The sequence below is a fragment of the Chlamydotis macqueenii genome, chromosome 3, assembly GCF_036417535.1.
Source record: "Chlamydotis macqueenii isolate bChlMac1 chromosome 3, bChlMac1.mat, whole genome shotgun sequence".
NCBI classification, from domain to species: Eukaryota; Metazoa; Chordata; class Aves; order Otidiformes; family Otididae; genus Chlamydotis; species Chlamydotis macqueenii.
Window position 1 is genome coordinate 85305121 of NC_141558.1, and position 22407 is coordinate 85327527.

The following is a 22407-nucleotide window of genomic DNA, read 5'->3' on the forward strand; positions in this document are numbered from 1 at the left end:
GCATATGGAAGTCCAACTGCTTGAGTCATCTTCAAGCAATGTTAAAGCTCAACAAGTACCAAATAACTTCTGATATGGTACTTTGCCTGCCTCCCTCTATCCCCTCCGGCTTCATAAATAATCTCTATTGACTCTGCAGAGTAATTCATCACTAATCTCCCCAGGACACCTCGGCTGATTTAACACCAGTTTCACTTGCAGACATCAAGTGGTTTATTGTTTCGTCCTCTCAGAGAAAGCTGGCAGCCTGACTCTGAACATGCCTGGGAGACATGTTGCAGTTTTACATCAATTTCCCTTACAGACATCTAGTGCTCGCTGATTTTTCCTCCTTAAATATACCCATTGATTTAACTCACAGTAACCTCCCCCCTTCATTCCTCCCTCCCATGGATCAAAAGCAGAATAATTGTCGCTCATTAACCATCTCCCTCTCAAGGGAAAAAAGTGAGTTACTTCATGGCCTTGTTCCTTGGATATTGCTTAGCTTTCAAGAAAGAAGCACGCTTGCCTACTACCAGAGAGCCCAGAGTTTTGTTGCAGCTACATTAAGCTCCCATACCACAAGGACCACAATCCCAGTCTTCCTTTTACCTTGGAGAAGGGGACTGATTATCATGTATCAAGGCCATTTTCTACTTCAAACTGAACTGAACCACAGTGCTTCCAAAATACGCCAGCAGTAGTAGCTGTGACAGTGAGAGGTACTGATTGATATGCAGCTGCATCCTAAGGCCAGTTTGGATAGCTCACCCAAATCTTAGCTTTTACAGACTGCAGACATCTCCATCTCCACAACTCATTTCACACGGGCTACTACTCAATTCACTCCCAAACTTTGTCACTGGGACATAAGCCTTCTCTTACTTCTGAGATCTCCTAAGGCTCTGCACAACTGCCAAGTAACAGGCTGTTAAATATCTACATTTTGGGAATACTTATTGTCACTACCCCATAAAGGCAGGAAAAAGAGATGTCTCCCTCCTCTCAAAGGAAGCGTTCAAGAGTAAGGCTGATATAACTGCACATTCACCCAGGAGACAGAAAGATGCAGCCACTCTCTTCACATACTCTTATCTCAGCTTCCAACTCATGTCATCAGTGAAGAAGACAGTGCCTTAACCTTTTGAGGACAACAGTTGGGACATTTTACCAGATACATCTTACACCACTATATCAACACGTTGGGAAAAAATCCACAAGTGTCTTTTCAGCACTTCACTGTGAAAGTATTCTGCCAACTGCTTAAAGAAACAGGCTTTTCTTTTCTTTTTCTCCTTCAGCAAAAGCTCATGATAGACCAAGCTACTTTGCATCCAAATACTCTCCATTTCCTACCAAGAAGGATCTGGGGATGGCTGTCTCTCAGAGTCAAGCAGAGCAAAGCAGGGCCAAACTTGAGAATCCCCAAATTACACTGACATATTGATGAGGTAGTGGTTCATCTTTTGTCACAACACTACCTACTTAGTTCCTAGTTGTGATCTAAGATGGGGTAGCATTGACTGACATGTTCAGTTTAGCCTTGGGTTTTATCATACTTGGAAAAGCAGGTAAAGCCATTTATTGTGGACCTTAACTTAAAAATATAAAATCTCTCCAGGAACGCAGGAGGCACTGTTCATTGTCTAGTGTTTTTCAAGACAGCACACTGAGGAACTGAACTGCTGAGTCCAATGGGCTGGTTTGGTACCAAGATATGATCTGTACCCCAAAATATCATACTGCTTGGAATCTACCTTGAAATAAGGGTGAACACTGTGTTGTCACATGGCAGAAAGGCACACTGGGAATGGGGGCACAGCAGAGGCAGTACATGGAGACTGACAGTGGCTGCCTAGTTTGTCCTCTTAATGTCTGAACTGAAAGGGTTTAGAAGCACTGAGGAGGCACAGCTATGTGAGAGAAATTCTCGGTCTCTTTAGTATTCTGGCTGCACAAGTCCCTTTCTTCTCCCTTATTGACAGATGTTTGAATCAACAATTGTGAAAGCCACAAACATTTGGTAAAGCTGCCTGCTAGTATCTATCTACTGTCATATTCACATTTAAATCTGTTTTTGTGTAGTCAGATTCTGCCTTCTGCTACTACTGCTTTTATGACATTTTGCTAGCTCTCCTACTGTTTCCAGCCTCTTGTGGGGGTTACTGCTGACTAGCTGGGCCACAGGAACAACAAACACATCACAGAAGACGACTGATATAATGATTTTGCTGCAATTCATGCAAAATAACTTGCACAAAAAAAGTTCCATAAGTATACATTCAGCCTTCTTCTGAGCAATGTGTCTCATAGAACTGGACCTCTGCAGAGCATTTCAGAGTAAGACTGTAAGTGATACATGTCTTCGGCATGTTCTGCAAGAACATTTAAAGACATGGTACAACAAAAACACTAGAGCAGTGAAAATACTACCCATTACTTAAATAATGGAGGCAGGAAGAAGCCATACTGGTGAGAGAGGTCAGAGAAATCTCCAGCTGCTAGGTGAAAGCAGGGAAACACAGAGATCTGGGATGATTCTTCCAGACCACACAAGCCTGACAGTAAATCTCCAGCCTGGTGGAAACTGAAGACATCAGGAAATTCACGAGGGATAGCAGATTTCCAGTGTGACAGAAATAACTCTATGTTGGAAACACCATTGAGAAAGCCAGATTTGAAGCCAGTGGGCGCCTGGACTCACCGCAGACAGGTGGTTCCATGTTCTGGTTGAATTATGGGCTACTGGAAATACTGTGAGATAAACTGATCTTGTGCCTATTAAAACCTTTACAGTTGGCCTATGGGGCAGAGTTTCATTTTGGATCCATCAGACTCCATTAAACAAGGACAATTGCCTCCTTCCACTGCAGGAAAACTGAAAGATGCTGCTATCAAGTAGTTGAAATAGAGTTTGGTTTTTTTTATTAAAATAGAGCTAAGAATGGGGAGGACGGCTAATGAATCCGTTAACTGTCAGCAAAAATCAACTAGCAATTTGATTTTTATCTCTTTGCAGTCTACCATGCTCCAGTCTCTCTGCAAAAGAAAGCAAAAGACATCTATTTCTTGCTCTAGCTAGGTTTTGGCTTGTTGGATCACATGAAATATGAGCTCTGCCTGACCCCTTCTAACACAGTGTTAGTAAAACAAAAACATTTGAGTAGTGGAGGGAAAGAAAACCCAACCCATGCAGCTATTTTACTTTAAAGGACACGACAGTTTAGTGTAAACAAAGGGGGAATAAACTACAGGGATATATGCACAGTAAGAGTCAATTGGAAACAGCTGTTGGCAGATACTGTGGCAACCTGAAAGCTGGGGCTGCAGCTCAGGGTTGCACAAACTCTCTTTGTCACCAGTTTTAAATCCCCTCTCATTGCACGTGTGAGCTCACCCACACGCACACGTGTAAGGTGTGCTGCAGGAGCAGCAAGGCCATGGCAGTAGCCAGGGATGATTTGGCTGGGAGCATCCCTCCTCAGGGTTTAACCTAAAGGAGGAAGAAGTGGGGTAACAAAAAAAGCTGCAAAGGGGTCATAAAACCCTTTCATTTATTATCTGTAGCCAATCCTCCCAATTGCTGTCTTTAATAATAGAACCATATAAGCACAAAGAGAAGAGAAGGCATGAATGTAAAGGTGCCATTTTAGTTCCCAAAGATTTTTGCTTTTCTAGTTGCATTTAAAGGGGAAGTTTGGGGAGGAATAGCAATGCTAGGTCAAGCTGTAAGAGATTTCTAATATCCTGGGTGTAACACTATCTGCTAAAAACATTAAGTGATCTAAGCCAGTGCTAGCCCTGGTGACTGGTATTTCCCATAGCACAGCACAGCAAAGTTAACAGGACACAACACAAACTGGCAGGCTCCTTAGGGACAGTGAGCTCAGTCTCCAAATCTCTATCATCTATGTTAGGCCTGCTAACAATAAGACCAGGATATTTCCTAGCAGAGAAGTTGACAGTAACAAAACACAGCTTTTCACCTCTGGTTTGAGTCCAGACTAGCAGCTTAAGGTGGACTGGCTTCATGGTACACCTGGAACACATGCTGCGTACCCTGAATTTCAAGGTTCACACTTCAGTGCTACTTTGCTGGATGCAGGAGAAGGGAGGACAAACCACAGAGACTGTCCTTTCTCTCTCCCACCATTTAGAGAGGATTCCTGTCAGGCAAGAATGGGCCAGACTTGCATGGCAGAAGAGGTGAATGGTGAAAAACATGTACTGCTGCCATCAACACTGCTTTTGTTTTGGAGATAGAAGATTTTTACAAATAAATATCCAGTGTCATACCAAGTCATGGACCACCTTCGTGGATCCTCCTAAGTCCAGCCACCTGCACACGTTATGTTACCACTTCTAGGAAATGTTCCATGTGGTTACATGAGTTAATCTGAACCCCAGACACACTTTAGCAGGCCTGTCAAACAGCATGAAAATCCTGTTGCCCCTATGCCTCCCTATTCCTCTGCCCCAGATTGCAGTCAGCTGCCAACACCAGCAAAGACATGCGCTGGCAACTGCTGCAGAGAGAGGAATGTAAGCCTTCCCTCATTGCTGGTTTGGATGGTGGGGGTCCTGCTGACATGCAGGCTAATGCCACATAAGTAGCATAATGAGAGGCTCCGTGAGTTTCACTAAGCAATGGAAAGAACTCACTCCAATCCTGGTGGTCTGGCTGCAACTTTGCTTTTAACTGTTAGTTTGCTACAGCAGACAAGCAATCACATCCATATGAACCCACATTTTCTACTGATCAATGAAACACTTTTATTGCTTAGTACTGCCACAGCTTTCCCAGATTCTGTCTCCATCCCTGCTGTCCCTCTTCTGGTAGAAAAGGTACCTTTCTCAGGTGGATCAGTTTCTGCACAAATTTGATATTTAGTGACAGACATGCAGCTCAGTACTCATGTTGGTAGAAGGACATGAAAAGCAGTTAGAGGGCCCTGATGTCAGAGCATTTGAAAGCATCAGTCATTGCAGGAGCATGCAAAGACAACTCCTGGCTTCCAAAACCTAATTTACAAATACAAGACCTAATTCTTGAATATATCTTCTTACATTCACCACTCTTCTCACTGGGAGTCCAAAATGGCAAAGATGAACATCACTCTCAGCTCTGTTGTATTCCAGGGAGATGCTTGGAGCAACATTTAGAATACAGAACAGAAGAAAAGTGACATACATAGAGCATGGGGGACACATCACTTAGAGTGAAGTGCAAGCACTGCCAAAGAACTGCTTTCATCTACCTACGAGTACTGATAGTTTTCTAGTGATGAGTCTTCAGATGCATCCTGGTGTCTATCTGTTTAATGCACAAAATATGCATGTGAATACATTTATTACTGTGCTAATGCTTCAGAGACATGTGCTGCAAGAGATGTTTCTCTGAAGCTCTGCAGGTATTAGACAGCAGGTCTAAGTGGGAAAAGAAACATGTCCATTTGTTTAATTCCATCCCCTCTTGCCTTCTACATTGACCACGGCGTACCCTGTGAGCTAAGGCTTAGCACACTTACTTGGAAAGGAGAATGACACAATTCTGGGCCCTCCGGCCATCAATCACAGAGAGCTCTTTCACCTTACGCGTGGAGAGATAAAGGTCTTCTGTTGAACCCATCTCTTTCTGCATATAATTCAAAAGGGAGGGAAAACAATCAGTATTATAATTTCTTACCCAAGACTGAGAGACTGAGTGTAACGAACAAAACCCATCCCAACCTGGGAAAATCCACCCACATGGTGAGAAAAGGAGACAAGAAGGGCAGAAAACATGTCGGTAGATCCTGTATTACTAGACAAACAGCAGACATTCATTACCACCTCTGAGATCATCTGTGATTCCAAATACTGAGCCTAATTCTGACCTATTGGACTCACCCTACCAACAGTTATGTTATTATGTTAATGTGCAAAACTGGCATGACAGGAAAACTGGGCACATTATGGTAAAGCCCACTGATGTCACAGCATAACCTTCAGTAGATGCCTTTTGCAGGGGTTACACAGCATTCTTGAAAGGCTGCAGCACAATCAGAAAAAATCCTTCCATCATCTCTTAAGGCTGCCACTGGACCAGCCCAATTCATATTAAATGAGAGATGCAAACAGTAGGGCAAGATGGCATTTATCTTACTAAATATATCTCACTAAAACATCCGAACTAGCCTCTCTTTTTTTAAATTAATCAATACCTTTAACCATACAGAAACCACCCTTTTTCAAAGTTGTCTGTATATCCCCATTGCCAAACTCTTGGAAAAAAAACCTGGAAAATTCTCCTCCAAAACGTTCGTGTCACAGCGCATAGACAGAAACTAATTGCAAACCCAGTTTGACCATCCAGAAGCCTCTGTCTCCTTGTCCTGCCTACACATCAGAGTTATAGGAGTTGTTTCATTTGCAGAGATTGGCTTTCTGTAGTTACTTTGAGTATCTTTTAACACCATTCCTTGAAGGGAAGTAGAAGTAATGATAAAAGGTGTTAATCCTGGATAATGGCTCTCTAGTTACCAACAGAGAAGAGGGAATTGGAAACAGGACAGTTTTTATTTTCCCAGCTAACTGCTTCTAGAATGTCTTCAAAAATGCCTTTCAATGATATCCATTTTGTCATGCCTTGAGATTTTGAGATTTACCAGTATAATATAGCTGTGAATGCACCTGCCAAGTTAGCAGTGTGACTTCTTTCTTAGGACACAACAGCAAGCATGCTGAGTCAGACCAAAAGGTCCATCTGCCCCAGCATCTTGTCCCTAAGAGTGGTCAACAGCAGATACCCAGGGAAAGGTGTATGATCATGGCAAGCATACAGTGATGCTTTCCAGAATTCACTGTCAAGTCTCAGAGTTCTGCAGCTCAGGGTTTACTTATATCAGCATGACTAATCCACTACAAGAGATTTTGACACTCAAATATTTGAGTGTTAAACATAAATCATAGATTCATACTGTTAGTTGCCATTTGTGTTCTTGGTACAATCAGCCTGTTTTGCTCCTGGGTATACAAAAGATTCATACAACCACATCCAAATGTGCTGCAGTGAGCCACTATGAACACTAAGTGGCATTTATAAGCAGGTACAATGCACCAGGTGAAGACATGCATGCAATAGTTCTGCTGGATGTACCCAAAGTGTCTAGCTTGGCAGAAAAAAAAGTTGTGTTACTTGATATGTCAAATTATGTTTCAAAAAAAAAAAAAAGGAAAAATTGGGCATTGGGCAAGTTTATTATTTCTGAGATAATAACTAAAAATACTAAAAAGCAAAGCACCCCCGGTATAATTTGTCATGTAGAGATATCGAAGTTTTCCTGAGTTTCCTCAGTTTGTGGGTAGGAAGATAGAGGAATGGGGAGATAGGCAGCTGTTGAAGGTAAGAGAGGTACTTGTTGGTCTGCGCTCCTGGATTAAAAGCTTCACTGTCCCTCACTAGCTAATGTTTGCAGACAAATACACCTGGTTAGTGTTAACCAGCACCCATACCAAGGTAAAAAATAAATAGGTTCAGGGTTCGACTGTGTGTGTCGTGTCGGGGTAGGGATTGGTAGGGATACAGTAAGGATTGGTATAATAGTCTCTGTGCCATTTCCAATCCCTCAACCCACAAGGTTCAACACAGATTAATAACTTGAACTATTCAGACGTGGCCACTCATTGGCCATAAGCAGTGGCCTAGTGTCATCTAAAAATATATTCTCTTCAACTCATATTGAGAAGAGAGATATTTATAGATACTTGGAGTTGTGTGTAAGCAAAAGCAGATGAGACCTCAGGTTTTACCAAAGCCAGATTGCAAACTTCGCTGAAGGAAAACAGATTGTGTATGGACTATCTGCATTTTCTTAGACATCAAAAAAGAGGAGCAAGGGGCCAGTAGTGACCAGCTTTGGTGAGATAGGCTAAGCACAGAAAGCAAGAACAGCTGGAGATGTTGTCAACCTGACAGACAAGACCCCTAAGTTTTATCCCATCATTCTTTACCAACTTTCCCTCTGGGATAACATTATGTTATAGGTTTCAAAGAGTATTTCAGATTTGAGATTTTAATTGCAGATTAAAAAATGAACTAAAATTTCAGTGCTAGGATGACTAGACACGTGGAATCTGTTCACCGTATTGCTGCCCTGTTTCAAATACAGTTTGAATTTGGTTAGCTGCAGAACTTGGGGTCTTGGTACCATGGCAGCACCCTATGTTCCAGCAATTATCAATACTTTAGGGAACTATTTCTACCATATTGACTTGTTTCATGGTGCACGCTGCCATGATGAAAGCCAGTAAATGGTCCAGAGCCATGTATTAACCTCACCCAGTGGCAGAGGTCCTGACTAGACTTTTAAAATACAGTTCCCTGAGCACTGATGGTGAAGACTACTTTCTTCTGAAGCCACCAGGGACACTTGTGATGACATCTGAACAACCCTCTTCTGAGAGCATTGCTCTTCCCAAAAGTGTTACCAAGAACAACACTTGCTTAAGATGATGAATAAATTGAGAGGTAGCCAGTCTGAAGACATGTGGGCAGTCCGATATCTCTGCTTCATCTAAACACTATTTCAGTCTTTGGCTAAACTTTCTGAGGGTTTCAGCGGTCTGAAAAGAAGTAGGCTTTCCTCCAGGCTAACCCTTCTGCTCCTCAGCTGGCACAAATCCTTCTGCCCAAGTGCCTTCCAGTTCTACAGAAAGATTTTCTTTATCAGAAAGTCTGTGGCTAGTGAATACAACTGGAGATTTCAGTACTGCCCAAAGCAGATGGACCACAGATGGGAATAATGGGAGTGAAGGCTCCTTGAGAGCCCCTTTTGTTCGCCACTATAGAGATTGTTACTTTGGTTAAGGAAGAGTTCATGTTCACATTCTACTTTGTCCCTGGTCTTTTTCCTCAGGACCATCAAAAAAAGGGACTCCAGACACCAGCAGAAACAACAGTGAGGTTATAGCTAAGTGAATGAACTGGAACTACTTCCTACCACAGAGCTAATACAACTAAAGGAATGTTTTGCACCACCTTCCCCACCCAGAAATCAGAGGTGCAAGGGCATATGAAAGAGTAGCAGGAGATGATTCAAGACCCCATAATGGCTTGGTGCAGGACTTCACCTTCCCACGCACTGCCAGAGGATCAGGAGACAGACAATGATACTCACCTGCTTACAGGAGGAGGGGTTAGTTAGCAGGTCCTATGCAGGCAGCAGCCGCAAATAACGAAGAAGGAAACATGCCAAAAATTAGTCACAGAGGAAGATATCAAGTTTAAGGCAGCTGAATTTAGACACATACTGTTTTCTAAGAGAATAAAATGCTTAGCAAGTAATACTGGCCCAGATGGTTTAAAGGTATTTCAGCATTTCTTTGCATATTTTAAATTGGCAGATGTTGGGGAACTAAGAGTTCTAGGTCTCTTCTGAAAAGAATAAATTCAATCTCCAAAGCATAAATATCTTAGGTCTTGAAACGTTAATGCTTAAATACCTTTACAAATCTAGTCCAGAGCCTTACTGAAAGAACTGCCAAGGTTAAAACTTGAGGGTCAGTTCTCCTCTCCTGATGCACAGGCACAGTTTGCCATTATTAGTAACAACTTGTTTCAACGATACATTATACCCTTTAACAACTTATAGCCAAGTATTCTGAAAGCACTCACTAATCACCAAAGAAGCTTTACAGCACTACTGGGTGACAGACACCAACTGTTTCCCAACATATTACGTACTCCAGGAAAACACCAGATATACTGAATCAAAAGGTCAATCTTTCACAGTAAGACTGGAGCAAGGTCAAAAGACAAGTGTAAGAATTCTTGGTCCACCATTCTGTACACTGGACAATTCTGCTTTCCCTCATAGCAACCAAAAATGATACTCTGGGCTTGAGAGAGGAGAAGAGACCCTTTGTCATTAAAAAAAAAAATAAAGAAAGAAAAGCTGTTTAATGTAAATGAAATCAGAAAAAAATATTAACATCATGTTAACAACAGCAAAGAAAGAAAGTCTTTATCTGTACTCATTCAACATTTCAGAAGCAAAAGAGCAGGGCTTTGCATTGACATTTTTCTTTACAGACATTTGGATGAAGTTTAAAAGTCACAAACCCAGGGTAAACACATACTTGGCTGGAGAGGAGTATTTCCAAAAATAAAAGAGGAGAAAAGACTAAGCGTGAATCAACTGGAGAAGTTCTCATAAGACTTTGATTCAAAAGCAATTTTGTTTGCTTAGTCTTTAAAAAAAAAGAACAAGAAAATTGATGAGGACTTTGTGATTGGAATCCAGTTCACACTGGAGTGGTATCGATGAAAAAGAAAGTATCATGTAAAGTAATAACAATGGAATACTTGGGGGGGGGGGAGGGTGGAGGGAGGAACCACACACAAAAAAAACCAAAACCCTCAATGAAAGCTGGAAGAGCAGCAATACACCTAACTACACAAAAATAACAGCTTACATAAGTGATACTCTGGAGCCACTGTCATAACTGTGTTTAAAGAGGATGGAAGAGAACTGTTTTGATACCCATGGTGGTCACTCTAAGGTGATGCCTCCCTTCCAGTGAGCAGAAGTAAGGGTCAGGTCCGTTTATGCCTGAATAGGCCAGGCTGCTTTTCAGAGGTTGGTAACACAGCCATAAATATTATGATTCTAACTGAGAGTGTGCAAACCAGGACAGCTTCAGCTTTGGATCTTGGGGCCCAAAGGAAGCAAGGCTTTGCAAGGTCATTTCTAGTGAGAAAGCTACAATGTTTGCACCCAAAACATTGGAATGGCACCTCGATGTTGCAATGGCTACTCACGTCCACACATGCAAGACACCATAGCTAAGCTGTTTGCATTGGGTCTAAATTCAATCTTGTAATAACACTGAAGTTTCATGTGCCTTCCTCTCTATAAACTAAGTTCTTGTTTCAGGGCATGGGATTCACAGAAAGAGAGACAGACCCACTGGAACAGCAAAAGCTATTTGCAGGAGCAGAATGAGAAATGAAATCTCATGATGCAACGCATAACATTAACATTCTTCACAGTTCAAGTTTGGATGCTTATCTAGGTTGCTGTCAACTAGTAAATCAGAAGAGTTATTCATTATGTTTATTGGATTAGAGAAAAAAAAATGAGAGAGAAGAGAACAGAAGGGAAGTCAAAAGATAAGGGGTTTGTTTGTTAATTTTAAGGTACTAAATAAGCTAATCATAACAACAATGAAGTAGTCATCACCACTGTAAGGCGTAAAGGCTGCTTATGGCTATCATGACTATGTCTTTTCCTAAAACTTCAGAGCAACAATCCAATTCTGCAGAGTATGAAAGATTTTATTTCTCCAAACATATTACAAAAGCAAAGGAAAGCTGCGGGAGTTCAGGGAGTGCAAGTACAATCCCTTTCCTGCTAAACCTCATTCAGCATAGACGGATAGATTGAAGGTGACTTGCTTTCCAAGAAAAAGAGGAGGGGGAAAAGAAATTCTAATAAATGGTTGCTTTTAGAGTATGCTGTTTGTCTTACAATCTGTAACTCAGACAGTTTCTGTCACCTAGCCAGGTGGGTCAGTAGGCTGTTCAAGGAAAAACAGACAAAGCGAAAGACAGCTAATTCAGTCACCTTGCTCAGCACTTGCTACAGACTTTTTCTCTGGGTGAATGGGAAAAATAGAAAGATGGATATTGAGCATGAATGTAAGGCTCAGGAGCTTTTGGAAGTCAATGGCTGCTGAGATCAAGTGGAGCATTATCTGTTGGGAGCTATTGTCTCTAAGAGCTGCCCATTAGTATGAAGCATGTCAATAACAGAAGGTTATACTCTGCCCTATACATCCTCCCCGCTTATTTTGCTCTTGTGATTTTTTTGAACAGTGGCAGAGCAGTAGATGATGCAGCCAGACTGCAGGTGGACAAGGGCCCAGATCACTGCCATGTGTTCTTTCCTCCTCCAGAAATTCAAGGAAGGTAAGATGTGGAAGAGTTCACCCTTACCTGGTGTCGCTGATATGCAGAGAACATCTTTTCAAAGTCCTCTAGATCCAGCACCTTGAATGCCTTTAAATCATCAATCTCATTCCAGATTGTGCCATGGATCCTCTCCTGAAAGAAAAGGCCATATTTTAATAAGACAGTAAAAGCTTTTAGCTAAGAACATCCAATCTCATTTGGACAGATCATTCTCTCCTACTGACTGTCTATATTCCTGTGTACTACTGCTGTCATTTTAGAGGGCACACTTTGTTTCAAGAGCCAAAGGAGGAAAAAAAAAAAAAAAAACAGTTGTGAGATTTTGAGCTTTTTGGTTTTTGTTGGGTTTTGTTTTGTTTGGGTTTTTTTGTTTGTTTGTTTTTGTTTTTTTTAAACATACTGAGTATTTTGTATTTTTCATCACAGCAAGCCTCTGATGAAGGGGTAACATTCCAAGACAAGCAGACCACATCTCTAGCAATATCCATGATCCCACAGTACGTGTCCTTTCAAGAGTGGCCCTCTGTCTAACACAATGATTGTGGTCATGCTGAAAGAAGTGTTACCATCATGAGGAAAAAGCTTAGGAAGGGCACTGATGCATGACAAACCCCAGACACATCTTCCCTTCTGCAAATTTTGCCAGGTTCTGTTGTAAACCCCAAAGGGTGCATGGTTTTCATTCTGCCTGCCTGTGAAAGTAGTTTAAGATTTGATTTTATTTTACTTTTAAGTCTCTGAGTCTTTCAAGTCTAATTGTTTCCTATTACATGATCTCCCCTGTCCACATGAGTTCTTTGCTGACCCAGATAGAGACAAACTATACTCGAATCTCTGAAATAGCATCATCCATGCTAACTGTAAATGTTCACAACCCATGTGATACATTATCCTGAATGCCAGGGAATTCTAGCTGTCTGACAGATGATGAGCATGGAGGGAGACAGGCACAGACTCCTCTTCCAACTTTGCTGTCCACCAGCCCTGGACCAAACAGGCTTTTGTATTATGGGAATTAACTAATCAGCAGCCATTCTAAACTAGGAGAAGGCCTTGGAGGTCTCCTGCAGACATTCTCAGGACAGATGTCCTTGCTGGCAAAGAGGACACAAATATTCAACTACTTTATATCTGTCCTGCTGACTGTTAATGTGCATGTTGTGTGGGACAAGCTTTGGGCAATTACTCATTCAGAAAAGGAAAACTTGCTTTTCACACCTGACAACATGGTCTTTCAGTTCATTTAGTTAATGAAGTGTACATTTCTTGTACTTTATTAACTGGAAAAATAAGGAAGGTGTTGATTAAAAGAAAAAGGAAATGGACAGAAGAGATTGTAAAGAGACCTAAGCAAACCCCAGGAGACAAAGAGCCAGCAGAACACTGGTGCAGAGAAAGCCAGGAACAGCAAGCAATAGCAATGAAACCCTCACACAGGCTCCAGCTCTGAAGTACCTGACTTGTACCTATGCAGCAAAGTGTGTTAACACTTCATTATCAGAACTAATTAGGAACAGGCTCTACTTCCCATTCACAGTCATCAAAGGAATGAGGGAAATGTGCTAAGCCACAAGGCTCAAGGAGCAAGGAAAAACACCTGATGGGAGGATGAAATGAGAGGGAAATAAAAGAGTGAAGTGTTCTGGAGGAAATTCCTGGCAGGGCACACACTGTGGAGGAAAACCAACACCCTCCCTTCCAGAGGCAGCCTGTGAGTGCCCGAGGGCAAGGAGGGGTGTGCCTGCAATGCTGCAGTGCTGTTTACAGTGAGACCATTTACTAGATGGGAGCAGCACCCATCCCTGAACAGGCTCACCAATGTCACTATATCATCCATTGCATCAGTGTGACTCTTCTTTCCACAGTAGGAAAAACATCATAACCCTATGACTGTAACATGACAAACGAGTTTGAGAGGCTCCTCCCAGCCAAAGGAAAACGAGACAAAGTTAATTTTAATCTTATCCTAACCCTGGACTCTACTGCCAATCTTAGCCAGAAGCAGTCAGGCAGAGTGTTCATTCTCATTTAACTTCCAAGCTGGCTTTATAAATCTTGAATTATAGATCCTGAGGGATGTATTTGAACAGTGGAGCAGTTCTCTGAATTCCTCCCTGTTTCAGATTGTCCCATCAAACACTGAAACGGAAGAATATTTATTGACAGGAGCCAGTGGACATAAGGAGTAGTCCTTAGAGTCATCACTGGGATAGAGCCCTGAGGATGCCAAAAAGCTCTATGATGTGTTTGGCAGAAGGCTGGATGTGACTCAAGAGACAGCTACTCATGAGAGTCTTGCCCATCTACCTGTCCAGCTACAAAACTCTCCTGGGAGTGAAGTTTCCTCACAAATGGCAAGAACAGTGAAGAAGTGCTACAGAACAGGCTAGTCCAAATGAACTGAAGAAGTGCCAGAACAGGCAGTTCTGAGACTCACAAAGGGACTGCAGAGAGTACTTCTCGTCTGTACCTTCCCAGAAAAACAACCTAAGGAAGCGAACATTATTCTTATTTCAATTCAGGTTCATTTTAAGGCTCAGGTTGAATCTGGTCCTATACAGGATGGTTTGTATGGTACTTGTAGCAGAAAGAAAAATACTAAAAGAGCACCCATTGCAATGGTATGCACAGACAGAACTTTGACCCAAGCAACTCAATTTTAGTGCTTAAAGACCAAGTGGGATAATCTAGTCAAAGAAAAAATGAGGCAGGCACAGGTATAAACAACCTTCGTTACACAAAACATTTGCAATGGGGCTATCCCTTCTATTTCTACCCTAAGATCTGCCCTTGCAAACTTCCATGTTGCTGCCAGATAATTTCCTACACTGAGCTTTTGCTACTCAGTTATGGATTAACTGGCTGATAGTTCCTTGTCATCAGCCAGAGAGACTGAGTGTTTTAAGAGAAACAGACTTGTATAATGTGGTTGCTATGATAAATTATTCCCTCAGTACCATAAAAAATATTTATGGTCCCTAAATAATGATTTAAAAATAAAGTAAATTCTTTATTTCTTCTTTCCTTTTTTCCTTTCTCTTAAAAAAAAAGAAGAAAAAAGAGAGAAGTCACTTCATCTGTAACATGCTTTCCCCCCATTTTTTTCTCATTTATTCATTCATTTATTGATTCATTTATTTATTCTGCAAGTCTTCCAAGATCTGCAGTTCCTCTGCTTTGCAAAGTCTCAGCCCACTTTAAGAAGCAAATTCTATGAACTACATTTCCCAGCATCCCCTAGCCAAATGGTAGCACATACTACATAAGGAACTATCTTATTATGAGGACAAGTGTTGACAAGGCATTTGCTCCATCAAGCTGAGGTTTTGATATGTTGCATTTAACAATTTGCTTGCTGCAGCTGCTGCAGTTATGTCACTCTACCTTTCCAATGAAGCCAAATTTCCTGAGAGACCTAGCAAGATTAGAGAATGACAGTGTTTCATGGAGCTACAAATCGTATCAAGCTGCCCTCTGCTACATCTAACAGATTATTTTATTTACCCTGAAAGATAAATAGTGATATTCTGCAAGCCACCAAAGTCAATCATGCCTCAATAACCTCACAGCATGAGTGAAAACTTACAGTACTTTGGGAAAAACTTTCATTTGCCCTGCAACTCCAGAGAAACCATAAAAACTATGTGTCCCGTGAATACTGGAGCAGGCAATCCTCCTTATTAGTACATTAATATTTGTAAAATACTAGCCATCAAAAAATGAAGCAACTTAAAATTTTAATTCATAATTACATTATGAATCTGAAAAAAAGGGTATGAACAGAGTGTGTTTTCCAAATTTCTCTCTTGATATCAGATTATTTCCTCAGTGTAAGAAAAATCCACTTTGAGAAAAAAAAAAATGTATTTCTGGCATGTTTGTTAATTGAGATAGCTTCTTTATCTCAGTGTAGGACTAGGCACCACCAAGGCTTCACACTGAGATTTTGTAAAAATCTTTTAATTAATTTTGAATCTCTGGCAGCAGTCCTGCATCATTGTTTGCCATGATCCTCAGGCTGCTTTTAGCAAGAAAGGTCCAGAAATCAGAATAATCAATAACATTACAGAAATATTTTTTAAAAACAGTGTGAAAATGAACATTTTCTGTTTATGTGATTTTTTTTTTTTTTTAAAATCCTGTGTGGTATGTAGACCAAATACCTTTCTTCTGAGATAATTTCACCCAGGTCTATTTAGGGCTGGCTAAAGAAGCCCCTTTTAGATCACTGACTAGAGTCATTACAAGCCTGACTCTTAATGGGAAGCTGCTTCTCCAGCCATGAGATAACAAGCAGTGCAGTTGAAAGTTGACTTGATTTACTCCGATAACTTCAAGTCAATATGTTTATATTTATTAAAGAGGTAATGATGTTAATCCATACTTCCAGTGTGTTTGACATCAGTTAATCATTTGGATTAACCATAAATGTCTGGTCCCTGTTTGACCTTGAGCACTGTGTAAAATTCAGAATGGGAGAGAAAACTCCATTTGCTATCCAGAAACAAAGAAAGGAATATTTCCAGGGCATTACAGTGATTACATCGCAATATCTTTTTCTTAAAAAACAGAGATCCTTGGCACTACTGTAGTGCTGTATGAATGGAATTCACAGACAATGCTACAGTGCTGTATGAATGGAGCTGTGATGTGGAAGGGCTTCACCAGAACTTAACCCATCCACACATCTAAATGGTTTTGCCACTGGTTGTCAGCTCACATCAAAGCTAGTACAAAATCTTTAATTCTCAAAGGAAATTAGCAAGTTGTTGGAGCTTCCTTGTTAGAAGCACAAATACTTTCCAGTCAAACCTTTTTTCATGTTGCCCATGGGCACTGTGGACAATCTGTTATTGCCAACTGCTACGAGTTTGAATATATTTGATCGTTCTCCTAACACCTAACAGTTCAGTCTTTTCCTTCCAAAGACAATTATCAGTATTGGGGGGGGGGGGCGGGGAGGGGGAAGATGTCATATGAATTGCCCTGGAGAACAGCCTTGATTCTGCTACTGAGAAAGCATATCATGCACAAATCCCTCTCAACCAGCCCTGTCCACACCCCTCTAGGGCTCTGTTGGCTTTCTCTCATTCCGCTGAGACAGGTTGCACGGACACAAAGGGGCTTTCATGTGGGCTTCCTCAGTCCTGGCATCATCTTTGCACTTAAGAAAGCTTAGGAGAGAGACTCTGTACTAACTGCTCTGGGAAGGATAGTCTAAACAGTATGCAGTGATACCTAAGAGCTGAATAATAAATTTGACCCGGTTGCAGCCCTAAGGTTGGTTGTACAGCTGCATTTCCAACACTTTACTGTGTTGCGTGCTGCAGTCATGGCTGTGCTCTTTCTAACTAGATAGGTTTGTTTGTTTGTTTTTTTTTTTAAAAAGAAAAATAAAAAAGACATATACATGGTGTCAGATGCAATTTGCCTCAAAATGTTTTTTGTGGGGAAAACTTGTATGTAAACTGGAAGCTAAACACTACCATGAACACAATAATACCATGCACACTTCCAGGCCTCAGTTTCCCATGCTCAAAAGGTCGAGACACGCTGCTCCCAGCCAGTGTGCTTGTTGTGAGTCTTCATTCATTCATATATAGCTACTCTGACAGTTCAGGAGAACACCACGTAACTATGGCAATGATGATAAAAGGCAAGATGAGGCCATCTGACCCATCCATGACTTCTCATTCAGAGGATTCACATCCATGTGAATAGAAAGTGCCTGGTAATGAAGCAGGGAATCCAAGATAACTGATGAAGATAACCAAAATCTATCACCTCCTCCAGTCCTGAGTGGAATTAATTAACTCCATAACAAAGTGCACCCCAAATAACAAGCCAAGTCACCTGCATCTGCACCACAGCCTCTGCAGTAGGTCAAAACACTAACTCTGGCAAACACCCCAAAATGACCCCCCCACACACCTTCTTATGCCCCTTTTTCCAACTATTCTGCCTTCCTCAAAATAGCATCTTTTACCCACCTCACCACCCAGGTCTTCAATTTTATTAGCACAGCTGCCTTCACTCCTAACCAGAGGGCAGGATAAGCCTACAGTTACTGTACACTAAACAGAAACACCTGTGACTCACTCTTTTTCATATACATTCATATATACATATATTAGTTATTATTTCTTTTCTTCAGAGCACTAAGTCCCATGTTCTGCAAAGGAAAATAAATCCCCATCCTTACATTCTCTCCCACACCCCCCACGTGGCCTTGACAGACAAGCACAGACGGTGCAGCAAATATTTCACTTCACTTTATTTTAAAGAAAAGGAGAGAGGGGGAGAGAGAATTCTTGTGGCATTCCAGAGGTCCCTGGACACTCATTCCAAATGCCGGAGTTGGGCCCTGGGTGAGTTTCAGTCTAAAAGAGAACCTGGGTTTCTAGGCAGCCATCCAAACTCAACACAGACACTTTTTTTTCTTTCTAAATCAGTTAAAAAAAATTAAGACCTAAAGAGAAGGGGAGGGGAAAAAAAAGAGAGAGAGAGAAGGGAAAGAGTGAAGTGGAGGAGAAGGAGAGGCAACCAAGCTAGCAGAAAATGAGTGGAACAGGAATAATCCAAGGCCTCCGAGTTTTATCACCAAGAAACAGAGCGATAACCGTGCATGGAGAAGGATAGCTTCTCTCGTGGCCATGAACAAACGGTGAGGAGAATCAAGCCACCTTTCTCTCTTTGGTGATGGCTCCTGGTGACGGCTCCCTGCCAGGAGGCTGGGTTTGAAGGTGGTTCTCACCATGTTTTGCCCACTTTGGCTCTGGCCATCCTTTCCCCTGACCCACAAGTGACGGCAGCTCTGGCACACCAGTCCTGGAAATGTCCAGCTCTGGCTTACATATTCAGTCCCACTACAGCTTTGCCTAACCGATAGCATGCCCAGATCTACTGCAGTTCCATCTAACCAGAACTTTGGTCATCACAGGAGATACGCTGTGCTGCTGGAGAACTGCGGAGACTCCCTCAAGACAGTTACTGACTCCTACTGACTTTAGCCCAAAGAAAGCCACAATATCACTTGCTTCTGTTGCCTTGCACTTCCTGGCATTAATAAACATCAATTATGCTTAGAAAGTAAATTAATTTCTGGGAGTACTGCAATTTCTTACCTCACTCAGCTTAGCCCAGTTGAAGGATTTCAGTGGGTGTGAAGGCTGTGGGATAGACTTCTTCTTCAGGCTGGTGCCACTGCTGCTGAAGGTGGTTGTTGAAGGAGGTGGCATCCCCATGCTGAAGAAAGGTGGTGCTCCTGGTGGGGGAGGAGGTCCTCCTGGAGGAGGTGGTGGAGCAGGAGGAGGGGGACAGCTGGAGAAAGGCAAAGGAGGTGGCAGCGGTGGCAAATTCTCAGACATGTGAGAAGAGGACAAAGCTAATGGGCCACCTGGAGGAGGGGGTGGTGGGGGTGGGAATGAAATGCTGCCCCCTTGCTGGAAAATAAAAAACACACAGAAAAAGAAAAACAGTTTAAAAGGCACAATAACTCCATGTTGCCAGCTGATGTGATTTTATTACAAGTCTCAAAATATTTGATGTTTTCTTTAAAGTCTCCTGCACTTAAAGCCATGCAATAAAGGGAGGAATCTCAGCTTTCATTTAAGAGAAAGTTTCAAGCCCTTGAAGTTGTGGAGAACTTGAAAAAAGGAACCATAAATGGCTCAGAAAAACAGAAAGCTAGTAAAAGAAGCCAAAATGTATTATTTTCTCCTCATGTATGAAAAAAAGAAATGTTCAATCTTATGAACTTTTGAACTCCTGAGTTTTAAACCTTAGGGTTTCAAAGACTGAATACCTGTCATTAGGCCCCACTAATGCAAAGTGGGAGATGGGAGGAGGGGAGGAGGGAATGAATCTCCTTTCTGCAGTGTCTAACTGCTCAGGGCCATATCCTGGCAAGCTGAGGCTCAGGCACACTGCTAAGACAGAAGGCGCACCAAGCAGGAGGGAGCAGCTGGAAATGTCACTTCTGCAGAGCTCCAAGGCAGTAGAGATGCTCTTGAAGGATGACAGAAATCTTATTTCTTCATTAAATATATTTTCATATCTGGGAGATTTCTCTCTGTTCCACTGAAATAACAACCAGGCCCACCCCACTCAGTAGTAAGAATTATGGCTGGAGGAAGACACATGTGCCTCAGCAGCTCCTGCAAGGAAGGTGGCTGAGGAGAAGCAATGGAGTAGTCCATGCATTATCCATTCTACACCACCAACTCAGGGATTTCAGTTTGAGCTAAAAGCTGAGCAGCTTCTAAGTATTCATCTTTGTAACTGGCTAGACAGACTCTCTCTGTACTGACCATAGAAAGCGCTTCACTCATAATGTGCTTTTGTTCACCATTCGCTAGTTAGCAGGCTTTTAACAAGCATGGGAAGAGTCCCAGTCTCATACCGAGAACTCATTAAGCTGAGCCACCAGCTCGTTCATCTGGTCCCGGGTCTGGCGCAGCTCCAAGGATTCCTTCTGCAGCTTGTCCTTCATTTTGTTCAGTGTCTTCATCATTTCATCTTTCTCCTGGGTCTTTGTCTCACATTCCCGCTCCTTCTTCTCTAGCCTACTCATCAGCTCGGCATGGTCTAGAGGGAGCACACAAGTGGGGCTGATGAAATAAAGCTCATGAACAGTCACCAAAGAGATGCAGGTTATGCTGAAATAAAGCTGCCAAATCTGTCAGTTCAACGGGGAATGTATAATGAGAGTAGGAAAAAGAGAACAGAGTCTGACTGTCTTGACAGTGATATTCAGTGATCAAGACAGCAATGCCCAAGTTTCACTTTAGACAGTAAAACCATTTCATGTGAGGACTGAGGGAAACCCCATCCTATGAAACACATAAATTGATCACCATGAGACAAAATGTACTGGAGGGAACAAAGCAGGATTTGTCCTCCAAAGGAAAAGTTGTGCCCAGCTCTGCTAGTCGTCGCTCTGTGGCTGAATCAGGATCAGTCTTGCCTCCCCCAGCACAGAGGATGTGCTCACCTTTCCGAAATTTCTCTGCCTGGTCCCTCCACTGCTTGACTTCATTTTCGTTCACCAGCCTGAAAGATGAAATTAGATTGTTTAAAGTTGTTCTGAGCTACCCGGGCTGAAAGGCAAAAGGCAACCTGGTAAATTTACATGTTTATACAGGACGATATCAGTGGTATCTGGTCTGATTCCAGATCCTGATCCTTACTGTAGCCAACAGCTAATACCATAAATGTGATAGCTTGCTGCTCAAAGTCCTGAAAAAGGATAAAGGAACGGCTGGGGAAAAAAATCCTGATATATTAGTGTCTTCAGGTATTGCCCTCAAAGTTGTCAAGTGTATTTATTTTGAAAGGGAGAAGCCATCACTGAAATAATCATATCTGCTGTGAGTTACAAATTACCCCACTCCTAATAGGAGATGAGATTGCCATCTTTTTTTCTATTTTCTGTGGTTCTATTTTTTCTTTCTTACAAGGAGGGAGGATGCTTATCTATTGGGTAATATATCAGTTACAAGGCAATGCTCATATCTCATACTGGCATAGCTATTTCCTATTACTGACAAAATATGCAGGGCATGCTAGGGATTGATTAGATATGCAGAATGACGAGTAACTATGAAAGTAGAAAAGGGAGATCAGGCACAAGGTCTACAGGGAAGTCTGATATCCAAACAGATAGAAAGAGGTCAACACTAGTGTATTTTTCCATTACGAGAAATCACTTTTGATTTTGGCTCATGCCTGTAACAGGAGGGACTGTAAGATTTTTAGTACAGGAGAATTTGGTTTCATATGAGGCTTATGTTCTATAAAATGCTCTTTTCAGTGGATAATTCAGAAGGGTAATGGGCCATGAATTACCTGCAGAGGCAGATGGATGGGATGAAGAGTCCAAAAGTTTGGCTAAAAAAGGACTGAGAACAGGGAAGTTGAGATGAGAGCCAGCTCATGTAGCTAGACTTCTCAAATGATGCATCCTATGGGAAAAAATAATGGTAGTGCCCTCAGCCAACTCTGTGGGTGAGAGCATGCAGACATTTTATGAAGAGGTAGAAGGTTTTGTGTGCTAGGTGAGGGCTACTTTCCATTATTTGAAATCTATCTAAACTATGTGCTCATTAGTGAGGAATGAGATCTAAGCAGAGATGACCATTTTTTTTTTCTTTTTAATATCAATGAAAGCTTTCATCAGCATTCTGAATGAAAAAAGGCATAGGAGGAAAGCCTTGTTATAATAGCATGGGTATTTTTCCTGCTTTTCTAACCCACTTTCTGTTTAATAGACATTAGAAGCTAAAAGCAAGGACTTTGCTAGAAAATACTGTCTGGTTAAGATGTCATTAGAAGAAAACTATTTAGAAGACTAACAAGACAATGAGAAGCTCTAAGTTACAATAAGAAACTCTGAAGACATGATATTTTACTTCCTAAGCACCTGTGTACTTATCATATACTTATACCTGCATAACAGAAACAAACAATAATAA

General features: G+C 41.7%; 1 protein-coding gene across 5 annotated transcripts in view; it reads right to left on the reverse strand.

The window, feature by feature from the left end:
* DAAM2 (dishevelled associated activator of morphogenesis 2) overlaps window positions 1-22407 on the reverse strand; it is a 212022-nt gene that overhangs the window by 31417 nt on the left and 158198 nt on the right. For 4 of the 5 annotated variants that reach the window (XM_086744495.1, XM_086744497.1, XM_086744496.1 and 1 more), the window contains 6 exons: window positions 20928-20986; window positions 20337-20521; window positions 19060-19377; window positions 11960-12067; window positions 9141-9173; window positions 5511-5617 (listed from right to left, as the gene is read on the reverse strand). In XM_086744495.1, the coding sequence (XP_086600621.1) occupies window positions 5511-5617; window positions 9141-9173; window positions 11960-12067; window positions 19060-19377; window positions 20337-20521; window positions 20928-20986 (810 nt within the window). The remainder of the gene's footprint in view (window positions 1-5510; window positions 5618-9140; window positions 9174-11959; window positions 12068-19059; window positions 19378-20336; window positions 20522-20927; window positions 20987-22407) is intronic. The other variant, XM_086744498.1, reaches the window with a different exon arrangement.